The sequence below is a fragment of the Serinus canaria genome, chromosome 14 (assembly GCF_022539315.1).
Source record: "Serinus canaria isolate serCan28SL12 chromosome 14, serCan2020, whole genome shotgun sequence".
In the NCBI taxonomy this organism is placed as follows: Eukaryota; Metazoa; Chordata; class Aves; order Passeriformes; family Fringillidae; genus Serinus; species Serinus canaria.
Window position 1 is genome coordinate 14997537 of NC_066328.1, and position 22501 is coordinate 15020037.

Consider the following 22501-nt stretch of genomic DNA (forward strand, 5'->3'; position numbering starts at 1 on the left):
AGGGACACAGGGATGACGCCAGCACCGCTCCTGGTGCTTCCCGAGGCTCGTCTCAGCTTCCCGGTGTTTGCTTTTCCTTGCAGGAGCTGCTGTGCTGGGCAGGAGCAGGAGGAAGGGCTGGGAGCCTGCGGGGCTTCCTGGCAGCACAGGAGATGCTCCTGGATTAAATACCTGGGAATAAATGACCTGTCAGCCTCAGCACTCAACAGGCACCTGGAGGGAGGCGAGCCCTGGTCCTCTGCACCCAAAGTGCCCGTGCCAGGCAGAGCAGGGTGGCACCCCTGCTGGGGTGGCACTGGGACAGGAAGGAGCCACAGCTGGAGCGTTTTTCCAGGGAATGGCCCTGGGTTCATGTCCCATGTGGCCGTGCCAAGGCTGTGTCACCAGGCAGGACGGGACAGCCCCAAGTGGTGAGAGCCTTCACCCAGCTCAGCCTGCCTGGCACAGCCCATCTGGGGGTTTGCTGGTGCAGCTCCCCGGGCTCAGGGGGTGACACCCGTGCCTGGAATCCTGCCCCACAGCCTTGGGGAGCCCCCCAGTGTCCCCTCAGTGTCGGGTGTCACCGTGCCCGTCAGGGTGTGCAGGGGGGGCTGTCACCAAACACACCCCAAAGGGGCTGTGGCTGGAGAACCAGAGCCATGGCTGCAGTAACCCTGAGTGCTGGGGGTTCAGGGATTTGGAACATCAATTTTCCATTTTTCTCCTCTTTTTCTCCCAGCTTTGCTACAGCAGCGCTCGTCCCCTCGTAACCACCCAGGCCACATCCTAGCAGGATGCCAGGGCTGTCCCAAAATTGTCCCAAAAGCATGCCAGGACTGTCCTGAGCGTGCCAGGGCTCTGCCATCCTCACAAGCTGTGTGTAGCCCTCTGTTCTCCCCAGAGGTCAGCAGCACCTTGAGCTCACAGAGGGCTCAGCTGTGCTCAGCCCAGCCCAAAAGCCTCTGCACACTGTTAGCACTAAATTTGGGTGTAAAGAGCAGAATTCCAGCATTCTGCCTTTTCTGGAGCTGCATTCTGCCCCACCCATCCTCTTGCTCCAGGAGGCTCTGTCACACCACCACTGTTCTCAGCACTGAGGTAACTCCATCATGCACTGTGCAATTCAAGCATATTAAAAGGTTTGGAATTTTTGCCAACATTTCAAGCTGTTCCTAGCAAAGGTGGAAGCTTTGCTTAAGTGATGTTCAGTGAAAAACACTCTCCCCCCAGCATTACCTGCTCTGTGTCAGGGGCTGGAGCAGACCCTGGGAGCAAACCCCTCCTTTTACAGGACAGCACTGGGGATCTCACTGCTCTTGTGCCTGGACACTGGGATGAGATTCCCAGCAGTTCATCCACAACAGCGAGTGACAGCCCAGCACTGCTGTTCTCCTGCCCACCAGTCCCTGCCAGGGCTGTCCTGTGCCCTCCCTGCCAGTGCCAGGCCCCAGGCTGGCTCCTAGCTCTGCCTGCTGCCCTCTCTGTTCCTTGGGAAATGCCATCATTGTTCCATGCAGTGGGAATTCCTCTCAATACACACTGCTGTGTATTTCAGCCCCCTCCCAGCCCGTGCTGTCCCCAAGCAGGTGGCTCTGGCTCCCTCTGGTCCCGTTCTCAGTTCCATTTGCCCCTGTGTGTGTCACAAGCCCCTCTCCCCCTCAGTGAGGCTCAGGCCCAGCCCTCACTGCCTCAACTTGAAGCCCCAGTTCAGCTGCCTGGATTTTGTTGCAATACACATTCAAACCTCGGCTCCTTTCAGAGTTTTAATCTCCACCAGCTCCCCTCTGAGGGTTGGGGAGTGCAGTTTCTTTGCCAATACCTCTGTCTGAGCAGACGCTTCCAGGAGTTGCAGTTGTCACTAACCTCTGTGCAGTGTAGTATAAAGTGGACTGTGTATGGAAATAAGTTTAAAATGTTTACAATTTTGTATATATTATATATATAAAAATATCTTTTGAGAGAACAATCTGTGATTCTGTATTTTCGGTGTCTGTGTAACCAACTGCAACTTATTTTCAATAAAGAGCTAAAAATGAATAGAAAAAAAAAATTTGGTAATAACTTTATTGAATCAGGTGAGCACAAGGAACAAGGAAACTGCAACATCAGGCCCCAGAGATGCAGCAGCTCGAGGGAACTCCCAGCAGCACCTCCCAGGGAACTCAGAGCTGCTGATGGAGAAGGAACTGAAACCCAAGGGAAGACAAGATGCTCCTGCAGGGAAGACATTTCACTCCCTGAAGTTTACAAACCAAAGGGATGGGGAGAGTTGCTGACTGGAAGTGGTGGCAGCACCCAGCCCCCTCAGGGGCCAGGATCAGCTCCAGGATCCTGAGCAAGGAACAGGGACTGCCAGGGGCTCGTGCACCCAAATCACCCTCCCCAGCCCCTTCTGGGCCAAACCCAACGTGCACAGGTGGTCAGAACAGTCTTAAATACTCGAGAAAACAAACCCAAAGCACTTTGCAGCCTGAGAGCAAGCAAAAATAACACATGTAAGGCAAGGAAGAGTGGCTGTAGGCAGGAGTAGCTCTTGGGTAATACTCTGAGCTCGATTTCATAGAAATGATGATGCTACAAAAGCTGTGTTTCATCACTACAAATTACATAAATTAATGTCAGCTTTGTTCCTACACGTTAAAAATAACTAAACCTGGAGATGGGAGAGAATCAGACACTGAATTACTGAGCCAGGGGGGACTCCTGGCACTCCATCACCTCAGAGCTGCTGCTGCAGGAGTCACTTCAGAGGAAGAAGAGACCCCCCTCTTCCTCTGAGGTGGAATTTGAGGGTGCCAAGGAACAGGAGCAAAGCTAGGCCAGCCCGGTGGTACCGAGGGAGGTGCAGGTGTCAGACTACTGTAAACAGATAAATGCACTTAAAGGCACTGCAGAAAACATGGTCAGTAATCAGCAGCATTTAATGTCCCAGGATGCTGTTGGGAGCTCCCACCAGTAATACATCCAAGAAATTAGAAACATGGCAGTCATTAAATAAAATTCCCGTGTGCTTTACAGAGAGTAAAGCCTTAATGCTGTTACTGTACATGCAGGGCTACAAAATCAGCTTCTTGAAAGAACTTTACAGAAAAAGTCAGAGGCAACTTCAAATCTTGCACAGATCGGCCCAATTCTTCAAGCAGCAGAATTGACTCTGTTTGCAGAAAGGGAAACTCTGCAGCCCAGTGTTTGCAGCTCTCCTGGTCACACAGCCCAGGGAGCAGCACTCTCCTGCACCTTTTACCCCTGACTAGTGTGATCTTCACTGAAATAGCACAAAAAAAATCAGAATGTTATAAGGGAAGCCACTTCCATTCATTTCAGTGATCCATAAACTTCCCCCACCCCCAAACCAGAAAGAAACCCCCAAACCAGAAGCTTATTCCCCTATTTTGTCCCGTGTCATTCTGCAGATCCAAAAGGATTCCCAGCTATTGCGTGTTCCAGGAGGAAGGAGCCCTGCCTGCCCCCCCTGCAGCTCAGCCTAACCCTAGCCCAGATGTGGGAGCTCAGACAGTGGGTGGGGACGAGCTCTGGCACATTCCCGTGATCCCTTTGCCCAGGAAGGCTTCCCAAGTCACCTGCTCCTCTCTGCCTCAAGGGCACCAGCCCCCAGCTACTGCCAAACCTCGTTCCAAAGTGCACAGCCACAGCCAGAGCCTGGGTCGTGGCCCTGGGGAGAGCTAACTGATGATCCTGCTGATTGCCTGCAGCGAGGGGAACTCCTCATCCTCGAGGTGCAAAGCTTTGTGGGTCACAACGTCCTGCTGGGTCAGCACCTGCCTGCACGTGGGGCAGATGTAGCAGTCGAGGTCGGGGGGGGAGTCCGTCTGCCAAACGTTCTTTTTGTTCTTTTTGGGTTTGTTGGAGCTTTGCTTCTCCTTGACCCGGAAGTCGTTGTGAGCAGAGAGCAGTTCCTGCTGCTTGGCCGTGTCTGGCAGCAACACCAACAACTCCTTGAAAATCTTCTTGAAGTTTTCCCCCAGCAGTTCCCGGCAGCTTTTGTAATACTGAGCTGCAGAGATCAGCCCCTGCAGGGGACAGGGAAGGGCAAGAATCAGATGAAAATGAGGATTTATCTCACAAAAATCCCACTGGAATTCAGGCCGCCCTGAAAGGGAGGCTTTGGGGAGCCACTCACCTGCCTGAACTGCCCAGAATGAGTTTTAAATTTATTGAACTTGGACTCGTCACTCTGAAGGAATTCCTTAATGGATTGTATGAGCTGGATGTTCCTCTGCTGGAAGTTCTCAGGTATCAAGTATGATCCGTGACAGGATTTTGGCCTGTGTTGGAAAAGACCAGAAGTGACCCTGACACTGGTTTGTGTCACACAAAGATGTCCTGGGACATAAATCACAAGGCTGTTCTGGTTTACAGCTGCACGTTCTTCCTCCACCAAGCTACACAAAAGCAACACACAGCTGTCTTGTCAGGATAATAAAATATGGGATTTCCATATCAGATTCCAGCTTTACACAAACAGAATGCTTAAAATCCAAGTTTAACATGGTCCTGATATGCTGCTCTGTGAGCTGGGTGCATTCAAAAGACCTGAGCAAAAACCCAACTTTGAATAAACTAATAGATTGTTTCAGTTTCATACAGAATCTGCATTAAGTTTTCTCTCTCCTTTTCCGAAAAACTCCTCTTTCTATCCCAGAAGGAACCAGAGAGCAGCTCCTGGAAAGACCAGAGCAGCGAAGGTCACCAAGGAGAACAAGCCTCAGCACCTTGCTGCTGGGACACCCACAGAATCGACGGGAAGTCCAGGAATATGTTGGAGCTGCAGATTCCCAAATAAATCTAGAATAGACCAAGGTCTGAGCAGCCAAAACATTGCACAGGTTTGCAGTTCCTCAGAGTTGTAACTACACAGGGCTGTTTTATGCAATTCTCCTCAATCCAACCCACAGCACCCTGGGACTTCCTAACGGGAACCTTCCCCCGGCTGGCCCCGCTCAGAGTTACTGTTTGAAGCACCCTGTGTGCTGTTTGAAGGCCCTGTGACACGAGGGAGGTGTGAGGTGTCCCACAGCCCCTGGCAGGCCCTTGACTCACTCTTTCAGAGCTGTAGTGACAGGTTCAGAGATGGTGGAGGATGGGATGACAGCGAAGCCCGGGGGGGGTTTGCTGACAGGCACCGACAGGCCCGGAGGCGGAGGAGGGTTCTTCAACAGCACCACGGAGTTAAAGCCTGAGGGAAGCAGGGAAGGGGCAGGAATTAGAGCACCCACAGACCCCTGGCTAAAACCCACACCAGTTCCTGACACACTCTGCAGAAGGACCAAGAAGAGTATGCAGTGGAGACATCACTATATTGGAGAAAACCTAAAAAAAAAATCTTCAAGAAGCACTTGAGAGTGGCTGATGTTCCTCTACAGAGAAAATGCTTTAATTATTCATTTACTTTCTCAATGGAAAATAATTTTGAAAGCCCACTCCACGTCACAATGAAAAACACTTTTGCATTATTAAAGTGAACACAAACCACGGGAGGAGGCAGCGGACCCAGCCTGGCCTCTCCCAGCAGGAGCTGCACTAACAGCGGTGCCGGCGCAGCCCGATGGGATCCCACTGCCATGAAAACCACTGCAGGTCACGTTTGTTCCTTCCCCCTGACTTCACAAGGTCATGGCTAAAAGCATGGCAGGAAACCTCTGCCAGCACAGGAGGAAGTGAAGTGACAAGTGCCAGCAGGGACAGGACACAGATTGCCTTTGCCTGCAGCGGCTTCCAAGGCAGATCTTGGAGCACAACACAGGGATGTGTCAGCCCTGGGGACAGGGAAAAACCAGCTCTACATGCATGAGCCACCCCCAGAGAGCAAACACCTCCAGCTGTGGGGCAGAGGTGACTCCCAGAGGACATTCCAGCCCCCCTGTGACACCCAGGCTGCCTCTACCTCCAGAGCCCAATCTGGCAGCTGGTGGCAGAACCACACGAGAGCCAGAAGGAGTTTACACGACACATCCATGTGTTCTCTGGGCTCTCCCCAAGCAAAGCTGGCCATGCTTAGCAGTGCTTCCCCATCCTTGGAAGCGTGCAAGGCTAGCCTGGAGCAACCTGGTCTAGTGGAAAGTGCCCCTACCCATGGCAGGGAGTGGAATGAGATGATCTTTAAGATCCCTCCCACCCAAACCATTCCACGACTCTGAGATTCGCTCCCTGCTTACCTGGTGGCGGGGGCATCCTGGCTGATCCTGAGCTCCCAAGGGCTGGGAAGTCTTCCTGAGGTAAAGGGCATTTGTTAGTCACTGGGGGCTTTTTAAGGCCGGGGGGCTCTTTGGGTGCAGCACAGCCAGCTGACGCTTTCTCCGCGTGCCCGTTGACAAGGGGGCCGTGAGCAGCAGGGAACGCCCTGCAGGGCTGCTCTGCCTCCAGGGGCTTCTCTGCGGCTGGCCTGGGACACGGCGGCTCCTGGGGCGGGCGGGGGGATGATGGGCTCTGCTTCTCAACCCCCATCTTCTTTTTCTTGCCCACTTTTGTAAAAGTTTGTGAGGTAGAAGCTGCCAGCAAGGACGAGACGTCGAACATGGTCGGGGTGTTGCGGATCTCCTGGGTGGTCAGGCCACCGCTGCCGTCCTCGTCGTCTGATTCACAGAGTTTATTGCTCTTCTTACTTGCTTTGGAGGTGTTCAAGGATGGTTTTTTGGCTGGCTGGTTGACACAGGGGCTGCACATGGCTTTGACTACGTTTTTACTGGAACCATTGTTCCATGCAGATGTGATGTGAGTTACCGTCCTATTGGTGGGCTTCACTTTGGACACCAGGGCTGGGAAATCCTCCTCCTGGAAGGCTGCTTTCCTGGCAGTGGCTGTGTACATCAGAGACATCCCTGATGAGATGGTGGGAGCTGCAGAGGAGGACAAGCTTGGGAAATCTTCTTCTTTAAGTTTAACCAGTGCTGGCTGGGCAGAGCTGTGGGGAAGGCAGAGGATTGGAGTTACTGAGGCAGCAGAACCCCAAGGGACAGCACAAACCCACAGCTCTCCACTCCTCCTCAGACTGTCACTTAGACTGACACAAGAGAAGCTGGACCAGATGATCCTGAGGGGTCCCTTCCAGCTAAGGATATTCCATGATTCTATTCCATGATTCTAAGATCAAGGCAGGAGCTGAAGGAATGCCTGATGCTGCTCATGCTGGTGAGCGGCACAGAAACAGCTCCAGGCAGGAGGGGACAGGACAGGGGAAACCTTGGAGGGATCAAATGATCTGGAAAATTATTTTCCCCAGAAAGGCAGAACACATCAATCAACTTTTAAACGTGCTTTGCCCCAGCTGCAGCCCTGCAGACTCACCCTTGGAGAGGTCCTGCTGCAGAGCCAATTGCTGGAAAGTCGTCCTGGCTGAGCACTCCATTAGCAGCTGCTTCTTTTGAAACAGGGACAGAAAGAGCAAAGACATTGTTTTCAACCCAAACCCATTCATTCCAGAGCAGGGGCTATCAATGGCCATGACTGCAGCACTACCAAGGCCTATTTTCAGCAGCTGATGATGTCATTAACTGACATTCCAGAAGAACAATTTAAATCCATGCATCACTATTTCCTTCAATTAACCGTGTTGCCCATTATGTTGTGCATTCAGGAAATTCATGATACTTTAAATGAGTAAAACATGGGTAATGCAGAACTTTCTGAGGGAACCTTCCAGACACTGAGATGCCCTGCAGCTGCAGGACCTGTCCAATACCCACCTGTGACATCGTTTGAAGACTTTGGCACACGTTTGGAGCCGAGCACGTCGGGATCCCTCAAATCCTCCTTTCTCCCCCTGCTGCTGCTGCTGCCTTCCTCTTTGTCCTCCACCCTCTTCTTCTCTTCCTGCCGTTTGGCTGCCACAGATGCCCTGACTGCTGCTGCAACATCCCTGTCTTCTTCTTCCCTGCAGGACAGGGCAGACTCCCTTGGTCAAACAGCAAGGATCACGGAGCACTGCCTCGCTGCACTGTCACCTCTGCGCTGCCAGCTCCAGTGACATCCCTGATCTCGTGCTGCCACCTGCTGAGAAGCCCAAACCAGCCCCACCACTCCAATCCACCCCAGCCAGGCAACACTTCCCCCCTGGATTTCCAAGTTCCATGTGTGCGAATAACAATCCAGGCCAGAAGACACCAGGTTGAACTGGGAGAGACAGTACCATGGATGCAGGGGGCACCTGTCTCTCCCGTTCATTTCCAAATGTATGGAATCATTCTTGGAGGCCACAGGAACTCTTTGAGGCATGGCTGGGCATGAACTCTCAACACATGCACGATCCACATGCGACACCAACAGAGGAGTGTTTTGGGATGGACTTTTTTCCCAGTGGAATCACCAGTAATGAACCAGCTGCCCGTCCAGCCAGAAAAAGAAGAAAATAAGATGTGCAGAATGTAAAAAGCACTTGGGTCTGGTGTGGATGAAGAGACATAGAAAGTTTCATTTCAATACTTAACCCTCTTCCTTTTCCAAAGCACTCAGTCTGGCCACACAGAGATCTGTTAGTTCAATGAAAAGCATGGTCCTTAGAACAGAAATTTCATGACTACCCAGACCAAAAACTCCATTAAACCTGCACAGACTTGTCACCTACTTCAGAAATCCTATTTAGAGAAGTTTGCATAAGAACAGTTGCTGGAATTAATTCAGGGTTCTGAGTTTATTTAACCCAAAAGTTGAGGGTTACATTGTTTGCATCCTGAGCTGAAACCTCACACAAAATAATTCCATGATGACCAAGCACCTAGCCAGGACACAGGCTTGGACTGGAAGCTCTCAGCTAAGGATTCACCATGGAGGCTTCCAAATTTTGTATCACTTCCTTCCTCCTAATTCACCAAAATATTGTGAATTGGCAAGTAAAAGCCAAGACTAATCGGGAGTAAAACTCCACACAAGGTTGTGCCACTCACCTCTTGTACCTCCAGCTGCCTCTCCTGTTCTGCTGGCTCCCTCGGCTGCTCAACCTGCTCGCCCTCCCTTGCCTGTTGAACCTGTCAACCTCCTCGTAGTCATCTCCACCTACAACACCTAAAACAGAGGGGAGGGATGATCACTCTCAGTTATTTCTCTAGTGTGGGTATCACGCTGTGCCTGAAAAATGCAAAAATGTACTGGTACAAATAAATTATCTTCGTTTCTTTCAGTTGACCAAGTCAGCAGTTCTCCTATAATTACCTGTCCTCATTAAACTCACACACAGGGAAAAAAATCCTACAATTCTGGCAGGAAGGTATGTCTGGATATCACCTGCTCCAGCCCTCTACTCAAAGCAAAGCCAGCTCTAAAACTACATCAGAGGGCTTTGTCTGGGCAAGTTCTGGTTATCTGCAACCTCTGCAACCTCTCAGGCTGGAGAGATCTTCTCAACCTCTGCAACCCCTCAGGTTGGAGAGGCCTTCTCAACCTCTACAACCCCTCAGGTTGGAGAGGCCTTCTCAACCTCTGCAACCCCTCAGGTTGGAGAGGCCTTCTCAACCTCTGCAACCCCTCAGGTTGGAGAGGCCTTCTCAACCTCTGCAACCCCTCAGGTTGGAGAGGCCTTCTCAACCTCTGCAACCTCTCAGGCTGGAGAGATCTTCTCAACCTCTGCAACCCCTCAGGTTGGAGAGGCCTTCTCAACCTCTGCAACCCCTCAGGTTGGAGAGGCCTTCTCAACCTCTGCAACCCCTCAGGTTGGAGAGGCCTTCTCAACCTCTGCAACCCCTCAGGTTGGAGAGGCCTTCTCAACCTCTGTAAGCTCTTGGTGCTGTTCCAGGCCCTGTCTACCTTCTTTGGGAAGAATTTCTTCATGGCCATGAAGTATTCACCAGGCGTTCTTGAAAACTCTTGGAGAATAAGACCCATAGATTGGTTTGGGTGGTGGGAGGACCTTAAAGAACACCTTGCTGCAGAGCAAGGACACCTTCCACCAGAGCAGGCTGCTCCAAGCCCTGTCCAGGGCGCTTCCAGGGACGGAGCAGCCGCGGCTGTGCCTGCCCACCCCGGCGGGGTGCCCGTCCCTGCCCCGGAGCCCTGGGAGCCCGGCTGACCGTCGGTCCTGCGCGGGTGCCGGGGCGTGTAGGTGAACTGCAGGTCGATGTGGCGGTTCTGGCGCGCCTCGGCGCGGCTCTTGCTGTGGCAGGCGCTCTTGTGGGCCTTGTAGTCGATCTCGGTGCGGAAGGCGTGCGTGAACTGCTCCGAGCTGCAGCGGCCCTCCTCGCACAGGAAGTGCTTCTCCCTGAAGTGCTCCCGCAGGTACTCGTAGTCACTGGGGAGGGAAAACACAGAGCTGAGCCTTCCCGCTCTCAGCCACTCCTACAAGGGTCATGCCTTCAGTTTGAGCTCTCCCACTTCCCAGATTCTTGGGAATTCCCTGCACTGGTATATAATAACTCTGAACTCCATAAAAAGTCTCAGCAAGTTCTCCTCACAGCTAAGGCACACAGAACAATCCTTTTCCAGCCCCAGAACCAAGGACACCGCTGCAGCTCTAGCTGAATGCAAACAGCAGGGAATGGAGGAGAGCAGTCTGGGAGGGTGGGACTGCAGAACCTGAGCTGGAACTGGACAAAGAACCCCAGTATGGAAATGGACCAAAACTGATCAAAGTGTGAAAACTCCTGACCCATTGTCCATCTGGGTGTAGCCACAGCCAGGCCCTTGCACTGCCCAAGGTGTATCCTTTGAGGCCTTTTAAAAATTCCCTGCTTTATTCCTTTACTCCTTCCAGCCGCTGTTCCAGGCATCAAGGGGAGGTGAGGACAAGCCCTGGTGGTTCATTTGTCCTTATCCCAGGGATGTTTTCCAGCTGACCCTGTTTCTGTACAGCCAATGCAGTACAAAGGTGTTAAACCACACCCACAGATGCTCAGCACATCCAGCTGTGCATACAACAAAAGTTTCCTCTATTCCCTTTGCACACAAACCTTGGAGGATCAAGGAATCAGAGAATTAAGGTTGGAAAAGACCTTTAAGACCATCAGCCAGCAGCACCACCATGTTCACCACCAAGTTGTGTCCCCACGTGCCACATCCACATGGTTTTAAACACTTCCAGGGATGGGGACTCCACCATTTCCCTGGCTAACCTCTTCCAGTGCCTGACAACCCTTTCCATGAAGGAATTTTTCCCAATATCCAATCTAAACCTCCCCTGATGCAACTTAACACGTCCACTCATCCTGTCCCCCATTAGAGGTAACAAACCAGACAGTTGCTGTCAGGCTGCAAAATTAACTTTATTTAATAAAGAAAATTTTAAAGCATGAACTAGACTCAGAGTGAATATTTTGGCTATTTATTTACAGAACTGCAGCTAATCTGCTGCCATTCCTCCACTCTACTTTCACACACTACTTACCCCCTAAATTCAAAGCACACCCAAGGAATTCTACTTCAGAATTTAAGCTAGAAAAAGGAAATTTAAGCTGGGAAAAGGACTCATATCAATAATGTTTGCTTGCCTGTAGTACTCCTGAGCCCCCTCAGAGTCACAGAAGTGGCAGAAGTAGTGGTCCCTGCGCAGGTGCTTGAGCAGCTCGTCGTTGTCCAGGTAGCGCTCGTCACAGAACTTGCAGAGGGGGTGGCCCCGGTGGGAGGTGTCGTCGGGGTCCCCGTGGATCCGGTGCCGGGCCAGGTCCTTCCTGGAATACCATTTCCTCTCGTAGGTGAAGATCTGGAGGGCAGGGATTGTGTTAATACATTGGTGTTTATAGATTTCTACTGTTTCCTATGGACACGGAACCAAACAGAACAAGCCAGGTTGTGTCCAACTTCTCCATCTGTAGGGGTGGAAGCTTTGCTTCAAAAAGATGCAGTTTGACCACCAACACCTAAATTTTTGGTGGACAGGAACTAAATTCAACTGATGGATTCAAATTAAATCTAACTTGCATTTCTCTGAACACTGGGAATGAATTTAATTCACTTTTTTCCCTTTGGAATCTTGTTATATTGTAACGAGTTTAAATTCTAATCTCTGGAGTGGAAAAAGCCTAACTATGTATTTATCAACAAACAGTATTTTACATTCTCAAATTTAAAAACCCCAAGGGAGCAGTTTTACTTTCCTCTCACAGTAACCACCCCAAATAGCTGCACAGAGAGGATTCACTTCAGTGAACAACTCCTGTATCACAAGCCAGCCCTCTGTCCCCACTACCTTGTGAGCTGTTTTGGTAGGAAGGGATCTGGAGATGCCAAACAGATCAACCCAGCCTTGAGAACAGAATATCATTTATTTCTGGCTTAGATAAGAACTGGGAAATTGCCCTGGGAAAAGGTTTGCTTGGCTTTGCCAAGGCTGATGGACTGAAGCTTCCACAAGTTTAAGAGTTTATTCTCAGTGGGTACGAGTAACATGGGACTTTATTCTTTGAAACAAAAATCTCTACAGTACTCTGAAATTAAAAAGCAACAGTTTTAATATTGTTTGTGAGAGAAAATGGCAAACAAGTTCTCTCAGTGCTGGCTATGTACTAAGCATGAAGCACCTCACCAGAGCTCAAAGGACACCAGAAACCAAAGGAGGTCCTGCCCTCCTTTCCCACTTCCCTTCAATCAGCTCCAGGAATTCCAAGACTCAGCCCAGTTCCCAAACTCATCAGGGTTCATTTAGGTCAACCTGCTAGCTCCTGGATCCCATCCCTTCTGGCAGCAAACTCCAGTTCACCTGGCACAAACCAACTGTGGCACCACCACTGTGGGGTTTAATTTAAAACCTGGAGAACCTCCAGGCCCTCTTCATTAATCAGTTTATGGAAGGAGAAAGGCTTAAAATAAAACAACTGGCCTCACTGCAGGAAGAGGGAACTTAAATAAATCCTTGCTGTTCTGCCTTCCCATCTTCCTAGGAACTCCTGGAGGTCATGGAGGGAAACTCCCTCCTTCACACACATCCAAGCAGAGGCCCAGCTCACCTTTAGGTGTTTAACACAGAGTTTGCAGCAGAAGAGCTCGTGCTGCTTCCTCATGTGCTGCTCCAGATCTGCAAAGGTGTTGAAGGGCTTTGCATCCGGGCACAAGGAGCATTCGTGCTGCAGCAGCTTCCTGAGGGATGAGAGATTCCCAAAAATGACCCAACTCCCCCTCAGCACCCCCACACCTTTAGCAAAACAAAAATGTTCCATCCCTGGCAGAAGGTTCCAGCTTTAAGGCTGCCCCTGCGATCTGCAGTGAGCGTTGTGACCTGCTTATTGCAAGAATTGCTTATTGCAAGAATTCTGCTGGATGGCAGGAGCAGGATGGAACCAAACTACTACCGAGGTTCCAACTGCTGGAGCAGAGATGAGCAGCCTCAGAATAGGAACCACAGTAGGAACTCACTGCAAAACTGAGCAAACTGGAACAAACCCTTCCCCTGGTGGAGATTCCTGCAATATTCACATCCAATTCCATTACACTTCCCACTGTCAGAAACCTCCCAAGAAGAGCTGAGCACTGGTCTCACTGGGAGAACTCCTACTCCCTTATTCCCACAAATATCAAGTCATGCAGAACTTAAAGTTACATTCCCAAAGTTACATTCTCAGCTGAAATCAGGGTGAATATAATGCCCAATTCTCCAAGGAAAAGGCTCTATTGCCTTTATGCATAATTTTCACTCCTCTTTCAATTATCAAAACCCTCCCAATTAGGATTGTTATGAAAAATATCTGTAGAACACAATGCTAATGCCACATTTTTATTCTGCACTGGCTTTTTCACTTCACCTTTTTTCCCTCCCATTCAGAATTAAGATCTTTGTGCGAAGACAATGTTACTCTTCATGCAATACTTGGCACACCTTGGTTTGGTTAGCCCTTATTCAGCACAGCAGTAATTACAATTACAACGGTAATTAAGTCTTTATCAATTTCCACAGCAGCCACGCAAGGAATTGGAAGGTTTTCAGCAAGTTTGCTGCTGTTAAAGACGCCAAAAGTGATTTTTATCGAGAGAGCAAAGCTTGTGCGTTGTGCTGGTGAATCCAAGAGTGCAGCCCCAGGAGTGCTGAGTGCTCAGTGCCCTGCTCCCGGCTGTCACCTCGCCAAACACACCTGCACGGCAGGTGAGTCACAGCTCCCCAATGCCAGGAAAGCAGAGCACCCCGCCCTCCCGCACAGCACTTCCTGCCACGTCCCGTGTGCCACCACGTGCTGGGGACATTCCAGGGAGGAGCCAGCGCTCACCTGTACAGCGCGTACACCTCGGCATCCATGAAATAAATGTCGTATTTCTTCTCATGCTGCAGCTGCTGCAGGGCTATGGAGGAGAAGGACGGGAGCTTCCGCCCGAACACCACCTGTGGGAACAGGACCGGGATGGGCATTCCGGGCAGGCACGACCTCCGGGAACTGCCCACGCCCACAGCCTTGTGCCAGCCTCAGCTGTCATCTCCCCTGGGCACTGTCCCCTTCTGTCAGCAGGGCCACGGGACATCTTATCAACCCGCCAGATATTGGCCAGCCTGGCCTCTGGAGTTTGAACGAGGTTAGGAAACGCTCCTGGTCTGTTTTGCTCCCGCAGCTGTTCCAGAGTAAATATCCTCAGCCAGCACAACCCCTTCCACAGCCAATGCCTGGCAGGAGCCCTGCCCCCGGCTCCTCCCCGTCTCCTGGGGGATCACACGGGGACCTGGAGTTTCCAAGTGACAAGTGACTCACTAAGGCTGGCAGGGAAACCACTGTTTGGTCTTTCCTTAACTCCTAGGAAAGCGAGGAGCTAAACACACAGCACCTCCCAGTCACCTGTACCACACACCCCTCTCAGGGCATCTCCTCGCTCCCAGCTGCCCCCCTGGGCACGGAGCACTGCAGCTCCCACCTCCAGCACACATTCCCAGCCCGGGAATTGCTGCGGGAACAGCTGGAGTCACCAGCCCCAGCCCAGGAAGGCTGAGACATAAATACAATAAAGAATTTCAGTTCTTACAGCAAAAGCTACATCAGAAATCTAGAAGTAGATTCCCAGAGCAGCTGGGGCTGCCCCTGGATCCCTGGCAGTGTCCCAGGCCAGGCTGGACAGGGCTGGGAGCAGCCTGGGACAGTAGAAGGTGTCCCTGCTCATGGCAGGGATGGCACTGGATGGGCTTTAAGGTCTCTTGCATTCCAAACCATTCCAGGATTTTACAATTCCATGATGCCTCCTAAGAGCTGCTTCCTCCTGGAGCAGGGAGCAAAGGCTCCATTCTCTGCTGCCAGAGCGAGCCCTGCTGACTTCACACCATAAACATTCGCCCTAACTCCATTTTCTTCACGTTTTGTTTCCCACTCGCCCAGGCGGCACCCCCGGGAGGGGGGCAGAGGGCGGATAACCCGGGCCGTCCGTCGTCGCCGGTCCCACCCAGCCCCGGACCCGTCCCCCCCTGCCCGGGAGCTGCCCCGCCCGGCCCGCGGCCCCCCCAGCCCCGGGCCTGGCCTCACCTGCCGCAGCTCCTCCCGGCACACGGCGCAGTACCGGACGCCGCAGAGCGCCCGCATCCGCACGGAGCAGCGGTAGCAGATGGGGTGCTCGCAGCGGCCCAGGGCCACCACGTCCAGCTCCCCGCAGCACAGCACACACGGCCCCTCCGCCGGGCCCGGCCCCGCGCCGGCCATGGCGGCCATGGCGGCCTCGGCCCCGCGCCGCCCCGCCCGCACCACTGAGCGCGGGCTAGAGCGCCGCCCCACCATAGAGATGCACGCTCACATAGCCCTCACCGGCCATGGAGCTCCGCCCAGAGCGCCGCCGGGCTGCCGGAACTGATTTCCCCCTACGGCGACAGCGCCGCCGCACTGATGTCACCGCGCGGTCCTCCAGCGGCCGGCCATAGAGACGCAGCGCGGTGACCATAGAGATGCGCGGGGCGGAGCGGCCCCGGCTGCGCCGCTCTCGCTCCCTCTCTGTGGTGGCTCTGAGGGGGAGGAGGAGCCCGGGCGTGCTCGGCGGTCCCGGACACGTTTGGGGTCCCCAGGTCCTTCCTGGCTGTGGGGACATGAGGACCTCAGACTTTGCACCTCAGTCTGTGGGGACATGGGGGATCCAGGGCTGCTCCTGCCACCTCAGTCTGTGGGGACATGAGGGACCCGGGACTGCTGCTGCCACCTCAGTCTGTGGCGACGTGAGGGACCCGGGATTGCTCCTGCCACCTCAGTCTGTGGGGACGTGAGGGACCCGAGACTGCTCCTGCCACCTCAGTCTGTGGGGACATGAAGGACCCAGGGCCGCTCCTGGCACCTCAGTCTGTGGGGACATGAGGGACCCGGGGCCGCTCCTGCCACCTCAGTCTGTGGGGACATGAGGGACCCGGGACTGCTCCTGCCACCTCAGTCTGTGGCGACGTGAGGGACCCGGGATTGCTCCTGCCACCTCAGTCTGTGGGGACGTGAGGGACCCGGGGCCGCTCCTGCCACCTCAGTCTGTGGGGACGTGAGGGACCCGAGACTGCTCCTGCCACCTCAGTCTGTGGGGACATGAGGGACCCAGGGCCGCTCCTGCCACCTCAGTCTGTGGGGACATGAGGGACCCGGGACCGCTCCTGCCAGCTCAGTCTGTGGGGACATGAGGGACCCGGGGCCGCTCCTGCCACCTCAGTCTGTGGGGACATGAGGGACCCGGGACTGCTCCTGCCACCTCAGTCTGTGGGGACAATGAGGGACCCGGGGCTGCTCCTGCCACCTCAGTCTGTGGGGACACGGGGCCCCTCAGCCCACTGCCATCGCTGCTGATGGATGTGGGATTTTCCCAGATCCAGCGCCTCCCCGGGGTGCCAACAGACCCTCCATGGATTCATCAGATCGCCAGCTCCGCCCCTTGATTTAATTTTAAATTTTATAACCCAGCCGTGCGTTTTCCCAAGTAAACTGGGGGTGACTGGAGAAATAAAAGTGTTAAAAATGTTCTTTGAACACTGCAGACACTGGGATTTGGTATCCACGAGAGAAGGAACTCAAACGAGCCCAGTGTAACATGAATAAACCTCTTTTTGCTGCAGGGGGTGAGTCCCACACGGTTCCCCTGGGCAGAGGCAGCCCAGGTGTGAAACACGCCAATCACTTGGTTTTAGAATTTTAAAAGTTGAATAGTAATAAAATGGTTATAAAAATAGTAATAGAGTTAGAGTAATAAAAAGTTGGACAATTAGAATTGGGACAATATGAGACAATAGAAACAAAGAGTTAAGGACATTCTGGATACCTCTTTCTGGGCAAAGTAAGCCCAAAAAAGGACAGATGTTAATAGAAGATTAACCCTTAAAGGCAATAGCCTGTAGCATATTCATACACATCATATATGATGCATAAATTCCATTCAAACAAAGGATTCGGTCTGGTCAGTGTCAACTTCTTCCTCTGAATCCTTTGGGGTTGAGTGAGGTGGGAAGAAGTTTCTGATAATGGAGAAATAAATTAATTTTCTCTGAAAGATTTAAGTGTCCTGTGGCTGCTATCTCGTAGTTAGTCCTCTCTTTAACAAAAGTATCTTACATAGCATAGTTTCTATTTTAACATTATCTTATAACCTAAAACTATATTTAACATCACGACTTAAGGAAATTAATACAGCATATCTTTCTAACATAACATATATAATATTCCTTTTAATATTTGCGAAAAGCCAATCCTAAAATACGGATTTTTCACACCTGCGGCAGAGGGTTCGGGCAGGTGTGTCCCTGTGTCCCCTCACAGCCCAGCCCGCAGCTCAATCCTCTCTGTTCCCAGGCACACAGATGGAAACTGCGGCTGCTTGGACAGGAGAGGGTGCTCCAGGAGCAGGGAAAAATGCTTCAACAGCAGCCATGTTCCTCTGGAAGTGGGGAAAAAGGAAAAAAGGAGGAAATAAAAGGATAAAAGCTTGTTTGGCGGTAGCACGGAGGAAGACACAGGAAGTTTTTCAAAGTTTGCTGTCTCCCACCTCTTTTTCCTCACGTATCCCTGCTAAGTGACCGGCGGAGGATCACTGAGTCATAAAATCTTGGAATGGTTTGGGTTGGGAGGAACCTCAAAGCCCACCCAGTGCCACCCCTGCCATGGCAGGGACACCTTCCACTGTCCCTGGGTGTTTTAAGCCCTGTCCAGCCTGGCCCTGGATCCTCCCAGGGATCCAGGGGCAGCCTCAGCTTCTCTGGGCATTCCATCCCAGCCCCTTCACCACCCTCACAGCCAGGAATTCCTTCCCCGTATCCCATCCATCCATGCCCTCTGGCAGCGGGAAGCCATTCCCCCTTGTCCTGTCACTCCAGTTCATGATACAATTCCTACTGAATTCCTAGGGTCTTCCTGGAAGTTCTGATTAGCACCTCTATGGTTCCTTTCTTTTCCCCAAATTCCTTGTCATTTGAGTGAAAAGTTGCTCTTCGTTTTCTGTGAGCCATAAACAATCATTTCAGGACAAAGCAACTCATCAAACAGATCATTAAAACATCCCATGATGTTCACCAGCCTCGGTTAATGACATCTGTGCCATCAAATAAATTAAGTGATAGCTTTGTTAAGGGTTTGGGAGCAGATAATGAAGGATTTGCACGATTTGGATCATTGGGTACAACAGGTAATATTTATTTTCTCCTAGAGAGCCCCATTTATCCCTCTCCAGCGTGGAGTGGGATAACACACGTCTCGCTAATCAAGCCTGAAGTGTGTTTGGGTGGGGCTTCATGGAATAATTAGGAATGACTGGTGATGCTGGCTGTAATTACTCCAGGAAATGTTCCCCGAATTAATGACACTGTTGAAAATGTTTTTGTGCCCCAACTGCATCACCCAATTTTGGAGAGCAATTAGCATGAAATGAGCTGGAGGCTGCTGGCGGTGATGTGCTGTCCTGAGTGTCACTTGGCTGGGGAGTGACACCATGGCTCGGGATCATAAACACACCTGAGCAGCTGGGATGGAAAGGGACATTACTCACTGGCAGGACGATGGGACACGGACACTCAGCAGGAGCTGGGACATTTCAGAGTTGGTGACATCACTTCCCACCAGCCCCGGAGCACCAAGGACCTGATCCTGCACAGTGTGTCCACAGCAGTGTGGTTTTCTCCCAGTAGCGTGTGGTGTTCCTGGTCCTGCTGTTCACCAGGCAGGCAGCAGCTCCTCAGCTGGGGCATTTCTGCTTTTGGGATGATATTTGTTATAATCAGCAGCTGGGGGGAAACCACTGAAGATTCTGTGTCCCTTCATGGTGCAGGTGAACTTCCCCCAGCACTGACAGCTCCTGCTAGGTCAGATCCCATCCTCAGTTCTCGGATCCAGGGAGTTCTTTTGGAACAAAACCCACGTAAGGACATCATAGAATGGCCTGGGCTGGAAGGAACCTTAAAGATCATCTGTGTTCCTTCCAGCACAGGCTGGAGGCCAGATCCATCCCTGACCTCTACATCCACCATGGGATGACCCATCCCAGCCCAGGTCCCAGCCTGTGGCACGTTGCCATTGCCAGAGTTGGGTGTCCTTACCTGCTGCCTCTCGCTCTTCCTCCACAGCACGGGAGGAAGCAGCTTGGAGCAGCCCTTCCATGGCACCACGGCCTCAGGCTGCACCAGGGAACCTTCAGGCTGGATACTGGGAGAATTCCTTCGTGGAAAGGGCTGTCCAGCCCAGGGTAGCGTTGGGTGTGGCACTTGGGGACACGAGTTTGTGATGACCTTGGCGGTGCTGGGAGCGTGGCTGGACTCAGTGGTATTGGAGCGCTGTTCCAAGCTCAGTGATTCTGTGATTCCATGATTCCATATCCTGCTAACACAGCTCTGCTGCTACCATGGCTTTTCCAGAAGTTGGACACATCTTTCCACAGCTGTAAAATGCCAAAAAAAACCCCTCTCTGTTCCATTTTGACATCATCACACAAGATATTCCCACTCTCCTGGCATTCCTACCATTAGCAAGCAGCACAAAGAATTTTTAAAAAGCCAACATTGAAACCTTCAAACTTCACCAAATCCTGTTTCCAGCTCCTCACCCTTCTGGAGAGCCATCCTGCTGGTGCCTGTGAGTCATGTGTTGAGATTAATTTATTTTGTGGTGCAGAGAGGTTTTTATAAGCCTGTTTGAAGGGATTGAATCATTCTTTGCTGATGATTTAAAGATGCTGGTTTATTTCTCTGGTGATTGCAAATGAAAACTGGATCTTAGCACTGAGTGTGACCCCAAAACATAAAGAAATAAAATTTTATAGAATTAACTGGGTTCTAAATATCTTAGTTGGTGCTTAGCTCTGTCTGTTGGCTGGCAGGGAATCTTTCCTTCCCAAGAAAAAGGGTTAATATTGACACTTGGGATAGTTGATTTCCATGTTTACTCACTAAATATCCCATAACAACTGCAGGAAAAGGCCCTTCTCCAGTCATTTCATCAGCAATAAATACACTTTGGAATAATTGATCAGTCTGGAGATGAGCACAACAAGCCCACTGCACTCAGCAGAGCCCCAGACCCGATATTTATTGTTCAGCTCTGAGATCCTGTCCAAGTGTAGAACCAAAGGTTAAGCCTTGGATTAATTTCCCACTCCCAGCTTGGTGCCGACACGGCTCATTTGCAGCCAAGGCTCTCAGTGCAGAACAGGGAAATTTGTCTTCATTTGATAAAGTTTCTGCTAAAAGTGATGATTTTCTCAGCATTCTGTTTTAAGGAAAATAAGTCTCAGCCAACCCCTGAGCAGCGGCTTCCCACAGGTACCTTGTTGCATGGAATCCTGGAATGGTTTGGGGTGGAAGGGACCTTAAACCCCATCCTGTTCAATCCCAACACTTTCCACTGTCCCAGGGTGCTCCAAGCACAATCCAACCTGGCCTCAGACTCTGCCAGGGATCATGGGGCAGCCACAGCTTCTCTGGGCACCCTCCCCACGCTGTGAGTCAAGAGTTCCTTCCCAAAATCCCATCTAACCCAGCCCTCTGGCAATGGGAAGCTATTCCCTTGTCCTGGCTCTCCAGGCCCAAAGTTGCACCAGGGGAGGTTCAGGTTGGATATTAGGGAAAATTTCTTCATGGAAAAAAGGTTGTCACACCCTGGCAGAGGCTGCCCAGGGCAGGGGTGGAGTGTCCATCCCTGCACTGCTCAGTAAATGTGTGGATGTGGCACTTGGGGACACAGGTTAGGGGTGAACGAGGAGAGGGTGGGCTGATGGTTGGACACAGGGATCTTAGAGGACTTTTCCAACCTTAACCTGTGCAGATTTGCCTGAAGGCAGATTTATTCTCATCTACACCCCTCCGAGCTGAGTCCTCCAGCCATCTCACACGTGTGCGCTGGAGAGCCTCAGCTAATTACATTTCAGGAGAACAGGAGAGCTCTTGGGAGTTGTGTGGGCTTTGGTTAGGAGATCTCAGGACTGTCAAATGAAAGATTCATCTCCCAACTCTTCCTTCTCACAGCAACTCTGCAGGGCAGAGCCAAATGAACTCTGCACTTCACACATCTGGGTATTAACTCCCTGGTGGGGTTGGGAATTACTTCCAGGAGAAAGCCTGACTCGTGGACTGGAGGGGGCTGAGGATCTGCTCACATTTCAGGCAGCAGCCCATGGCATATTTTCTCCCTGCTCTTTTCCCTGCTTCTCAGAGTTTTCATCTTTACTGCTTTCCTGAGGCAGCACTGTCATCCCACATGGTGGGAAATTTCTCATGGCTCCTTGGTGGTGTTATGTCACACCCAAGCCACTCTGTGATGCTGCTGCTGCAGCTCTTGATGCGTTTGAAGACTTTTGATCTTCTGCCAATGCAGAAGAGGCAAAATACAGGGCAGGGTGGGTGATGATGTCTCACAGTCCATCCTCTCACCCAAGAGGCCCCAACAGAGCTGGGCTCTCTAGCTGATGAGTCACCCTAGGAGTAAAGGGTCACTCCTGCAGCTTGCAGGATGATGGACAACTTCATTAAGCTGGAGGTGAGGACCCCTCGGTGGGTTTGGTGAGTCTGGACCTCTGTTTGGTTTTGGTCTCCCATCAGTGATTCAGTGATTCCCCCTCTGTACCTGGGTTTGAAGCAGAAATAATTCCACTGACTCACCTGGGGCTTAGCTGTTGTCTGTAAAGGGCTTTGAAATCCTAAAGGATCGATGCCTTGAGAGTGTGGGTGATTGTGGTGTGAACTCAGCACACAATCCAGGTGAGGTAACAAATTCCCTTGGCTTGGAGCAGCAGCTCCGTGAAGCTCTGCACAAGTCTCACAAGTCAGTGGGGTTTTTTTCTTACCTTTGTGCTAATGGATCCATTGTTTCGTGTAAAGGTTTCTCCTGCTCTTGTTCTATCCTGTCTGACATTTACAGTACTCTTTGTTCCATTAGCAAAGTAATTTGAGATAGTTTATTATCCTTTGGAGACTTCACTGCCTTCTGTTTAACTTCCACGTGACTGGACCCTGAAGACAAAACCTCTTAAAATAGTGCATGAGGCTAAAAATAGTGGGGAATAAGTTGCTTCTTAGGAGTCAAATAATTAATTTAGTGCACTTTAGCAAGATCTGCAACACTAGGAAACACCCCTTGTTGTTTCCTCTTTCTCTTCAGAGCCACCAAAGCCTGCAGCAGCTTTCTCAGGAGTCAAGGTGTGTTTTACCTCACAGCTTGAAACCGTAATTTGTTTGTAGCAA

At 51.5% G+C, this 22501-nt stretch overlaps 1 protein-coding gene and 1 long non-coding RNA gene across 3 annotated transcripts; both read right to left on the reverse strand.

Annotated features, from left to right (window-relative positions):
* Positions 1-2025: 2025 nt before the first annotated feature.
* On the reverse strand, positions 2026-15614 carry ZNF598 (zinc finger protein 598, E3 ubiquitin ligase). 2 transcript variants are annotated; one of them, XM_050979987.1, is made up of 12 exons: positions 15351-15614; positions 14118-14230; positions 12867-12996; positions 11412-11623; positions 9999-10216; positions 8880-8997; positions 7683-7870; positions 7285-7357; positions 6156-6901; positions 5041-5176; positions 4121-4265; positions 2026-4010 (listed from the first exon to the last, which is right to left on the reverse strand). In XM_050979987.1, exons 1-12 carry the CDS (start codon positions 15597-15599, stop codon positions 3663-3665), a joined length of 2676 nt encoding a protein of 891 aa, XP_050835944.1. In that variant the 5' UTR covers positions 15600-15614; the 3' UTR covers positions 2026-3662. The 2 variants fall into 2 exon arrangements, with proteins under 2 accessions (XP_050835944.1, XP_050835945.1); XM_050979988.1 differs by having other exon boundaries at positions 7285-7354; positions 15351-15567.
* Positions 9007-9987, reverse strand: LOC127060149 (uncharacterized). Its single transcript, XR_007778802.1, has 3 exons — positions 9554-9987; positions 9410-9517; positions 9007-9337 (listed from the first exon to the last, which is right to left on the reverse strand). It is a non-coding gene; the product is annotated as an uncharacterized LOC127060149 (long non-coding RNA).
* Positions 15615-22501: the final 6887 nt, after the last annotated feature.